This window comes from Sphaeroforma arctica, assembly GCF_001186125.1.
Source record: "Sphaeroforma arctica JP610 unplaced genomic scaffold supercont1.115, whole genome shotgun sequence".
Lineage (NCBI taxonomy): Eukaryota > Ichthyosporea > Ichthyophonida > Sphaeroforma > Sphaeroforma arctica.
Window position 1 is genome coordinate 12,731 of NW_014040443.1, and position 4,116 is coordinate 16,846.

The 4,116-nt window shown below is 43.3% G+C and overlaps 1 protein-coding gene across 1 annotated transcript in view; it reads left to right on the forward strand.

Annotated features, from left to right (window-relative positions):
* Nucleotides 1-3,012, forward strand: part of SARC_02528 (hypothetical protein) — a gene marked incomplete at its 5' end in the record, with an annotated part of 12,221 nt that extends 9,209 nt beyond the window's left edge. The window contains 5 exons of the mRNA XM_014303696.1: nt 86-233; nt 710-899; nt 1,088-1,166; nt 2,017-2,108; nt 2,700-3,012. Of these exons, the coding sequence (XP_014159171.1) occupies nt 86-233; nt 710-899; nt 1,088-1,166; nt 2,017-2,108; nt 2,700-2,834 (644 nt within the window). The 3' untranslated portion in view covers nt 2,835-3,012. The remainder of the gene's footprint in view (nt 1-85; nt 234-709; nt 900-1,087; nt 1,167-2,016; nt 2,109-2,699) is intronic.
* Between the last annotated feature and the right edge of the window lie 1,104 nt (nt 3,013-4,116).

Here is a 4,116-nt window from a genome sequence, read left to right on the forward strand (position 1 = left end):
CATACATGTATATGTTGTGTTGTTCTGCATACCCCACGCGTCTCTTCTCATTCACGTCACACCCTATTTTTGTTTGCGTATACAGGTGTTGTGTACGTAGCCGAGGGGAACACATCGGGTGATGACATTCTTCGAAATGATCACGGGTCAGTCCGATATATGAAGTTCCTGCAGCAATTGGGTACACTCATCCGGTTGGAAAATTCGGAGCTATACACTGGTGGCCTTGACCGGTAAGATTCGTGTTGCCAAGGAGTGTTGCACTGCAGCGAGTGCCATTGAATGAAGTGTGGAGTGTGTATCCCATTTCGAATTGATTTGTATCCACATATGCGTGTGTGAGGTCTCTCGTAGGGATTGGCACATACGTGCTTGTGTTATACTATCCGCAGGGATTAGTCATACTCAAGCGGTTTGGAGAAGGCGGAGCTTTGCACCGGTGGCCTTGCTTGATAAATATGTTTAATATTAATATATAGTGTTCCTGTTTTAGGCAGAGCCTGGCATATCTGTCTGTGCTACGACGGACCATGATGACCTGATGTGTATCCGTACATCTCTACATACGCATGCACCATATCATGTGGTATGTAACAGGTATTCTAAGCATTACGCTGGTGCAAGGCTGTACATACCGCACATAAAATTCAATATCTCTCTGTTCACGAATCACAAACACAAACACTTCTTCCCCACCCCACCACATCAGCGAGGAAGGGGCGGATGGCGAGTTCACCTACCACTGGCAGGACGACATCACCGAGGTGGTCTTTCACGTGGCCACGCTCATGCCCAGTGGCCAAGCAGCGTGTGTGGATAAGAAACGGCACATCGGCAACGACTTTGTTACTATAGTGTACAACGACGCACCCAGGACTTACAACCTGCACGCCATACGGGTGAGTGTGCGACATGTGTTTGTTATGGGCTATGGAGGGGTGTGGACTCTCTCGTTTGTTTGCGTGTCTCCGTATAACGGGTGTGATCCAACGACTTACAACCTGCACACCATACGGGTGAGTGTGAGACATTACGTATGAAGAATCAACAAAGTCATTAATCCCGTTCTTCCGCTAATCATACACAGGGCCAATTCAATTTCATCGATCTCATCATCCAGCCACTGGAGGACAACACCAACGAAGTGCTCATCCGAACCAAAGAAGGTGTGTTGCGCTCAACCCCCAACGTCATCGCATTGTTTGTTTTGGGGCTGGTTTGTTGTTCTTCAGTTGTTATATCTATTGTAGAAGCGCTACTCATAAGTCGGAGTCACGTTGTTCGTTCGGGTGTACCTTTTTTGATGTGGTCAAATGTTCATCGTCGTACTTTCCAACTTATAAGTTGAGATTGGAGTCTACTTAAAGCCTCAGTGTAAAATTAATTGGAATTAAAGCGGGCATCATTCCCAATTCATTCGGTTGACGATGACGTCGTGTTATAGTGCCGAACTTTCAAATTCATTAAGTGTGTCAATTGGAAGATGCATTAGCCCATGTCGGTCCGGGCGACTGTCCGATAGAAGGTCCGTACCTACTGCCTGCTGTATAAGTTCGTGTGCTTCCAATTGCTTATGTACTCGTGTTGTCATGGTTGCGTGGCAAAATACATACACATTCCATTGCGTTTGCTTCGTCCCCTCTAGCTTAATCACGTGCACAGACCGCATACAGAGGATCGCTCGATATGCAGCGCCACATATCTGTGACACATTTTAGTTGTGCCAGTTCCGTACACAGACTGTGTGTTCACTCGCATGGTCTGCCTTTAGTGTCGCTTTACCACTATTTGTACCGGATTGTAAGGGGAAACAGGCACACACCCAATTTCATACGGATCTGTGTCTATCCGTATACTGACGCTAGTGCATTTTGGACAAAGAACCTTTTTTTTACCTCTCGCGGAGCTCAGTGACAGGTAGCACCAACTGCAAGTCACACAGAATCTCTGCATAACCGACTCGTAGTGCCCATGGCCTGAAGGCGCTCAAATCGCAACTCCCTTTACATTTCTCAGTGATGCAAACATATGTGCCAGAGAAATTCGACGAGATTGTATCTGACGCGTCCCTGGCTACGTTTGTAAGGCACATCGCCATCCATGCAAATGTAAGTGTGCACTTTCAGATTCGTATAGATAGATAGTACGACAGATGGGTTCTATGGATTGGTTCGAGTGGAAGCCATTGCAAGGCACGCGTGTGGTGTATGGCATCGTTTTTTATCGTGCTATCGTGCAGGTATTGCATCCTCTATGTGTTCCATTTGAGAATGTGTAGCTGGAAGGCTGTACACTTGTTGGTTAACGATTACGTGTAATCTGCACATACAACTGCAGAGGCTGTGACTACGCGTATAATGGATAATGCGCAATATTTTTGAGTCTGAGGTATAAAGCCATATATGTATGTAGTTCCCCACATCCCCAACCCCGGTATCCTTGCGTCAGCAAACGCTCGTAGACAACAAAGTATAGATTCGTTAAGAGTGATATCTTTGCATAAGCTATGTGCATGCCCGAATTCTCTGATCATGAACCGGGTAGACTATGAAGATACAGCGATAGTTCAAAACAACGTGGCCCCACAAACACTGCTAAGGGGTATAAACACCAAGAACATTGCTAATATGCACATGTGCAAACATGCAAATAAACCAATTGCCTCTTCGATTGCTGCACATGAATGCACGCATACACAGTTGGCGTCCTGCATCCAGCAGCAGAATGAGGATTACGTCTCGAACGCTGTCGGCCGTCTGCGCCATATCAAACGCATAGGAGAGCGAATGACATCCATGGCACAAACTACCGGGGGATTCATTGACTTGACCTAAACAACAGCAAGTTCAGCATCGGCTGTTGTGTGCCGTCGAGTCCAAACAACCTGCATGGGTGCAGGAATACAGCCATATATTGTACTATAGAAAAGACACTGGCCTGGACGTGACCACGCCCAAAAATATCCTTTTCAGTGTTCCGTCGCTTGAAACTAATAAATAAAATGGACTTCGGTTAAAAAACAAGTATTAGTTCGATTTAGTCGTTGATCGTGCGTGTTCGGCCTCCATGGTATTCTTGGTCGTGATCTGGATCACTATTGTTGTGCATTAAAGATGTTTAATGTATTTTGATGTATCAGAGCCAATAGTATATCTATAGGCTGCATCCGTGTGCGGCAGCCTGTTTGTATGAGCTATGGATGCAGCCTATCACCACGTCCTTAGCTGAGCTGAATTCGAACCTCAGTCACACCGATTTACATTGCTACCAATATAAACCCACTAGCGGCTTTTTCTTTTGATTGTGTAAATTGATACCTACTCTGTTATTCCCATATCTCATAGACATACATCGGTCTATATTTATCTCAACCTGCGTGTTTCCTCGTTGAGTGGCCATGGCCTTCGTTCCCATTCCAAACATAAGGGCTATAGTAGATCGACTATTTACGGCCTGAAGATGTACATTGGCTGCATTTCTTTTTCGCACTCCTAATTACCCTAGATTTACTCGATCCAGAATATCGAGTAGCTTGTATTCTATAAATTCAGTTGATTGTGTTCTCTCTCGCAATTTTTATCCCGACCTAAAAAAAAGCGTCCATAAAACGCATATAGTATTGTATGACATCGGCTAACCACAAGTTTTTAGAACTTCATATAATCTGCACTAAAAGCTATAAGTACTTTCATATAATCTGCACTAAATGTCAATACTACCATTATATAATCTGTACAAAAAAAATACTACTTGCATATATTCTGCACTAAAAGTTACTACTGCATTCATACAATCTGTACCGAAAATTATCACTACTTTCATATAATATCTGTACTAAAAACGATTCTACTTTCATATAATTTTTATACGTTATTGATACAACACATAATACAATCTGCATTAAAAAATTAATATAACTACTTTCAAATAAGATGGCACTAAAAATTATACTATTTTCTATATAATCTGCACAAAAGGCTCCTTCCATATAATCTGCACTTCAAATTATTACTACATTCGCATATTCTGCACTGAACCTTTTATTTACTTTCATATAATCTGCAATAAGCGCTACTAGTAGGTAATCTGTCCTTAACCTGGTCTGTACTTTCACAT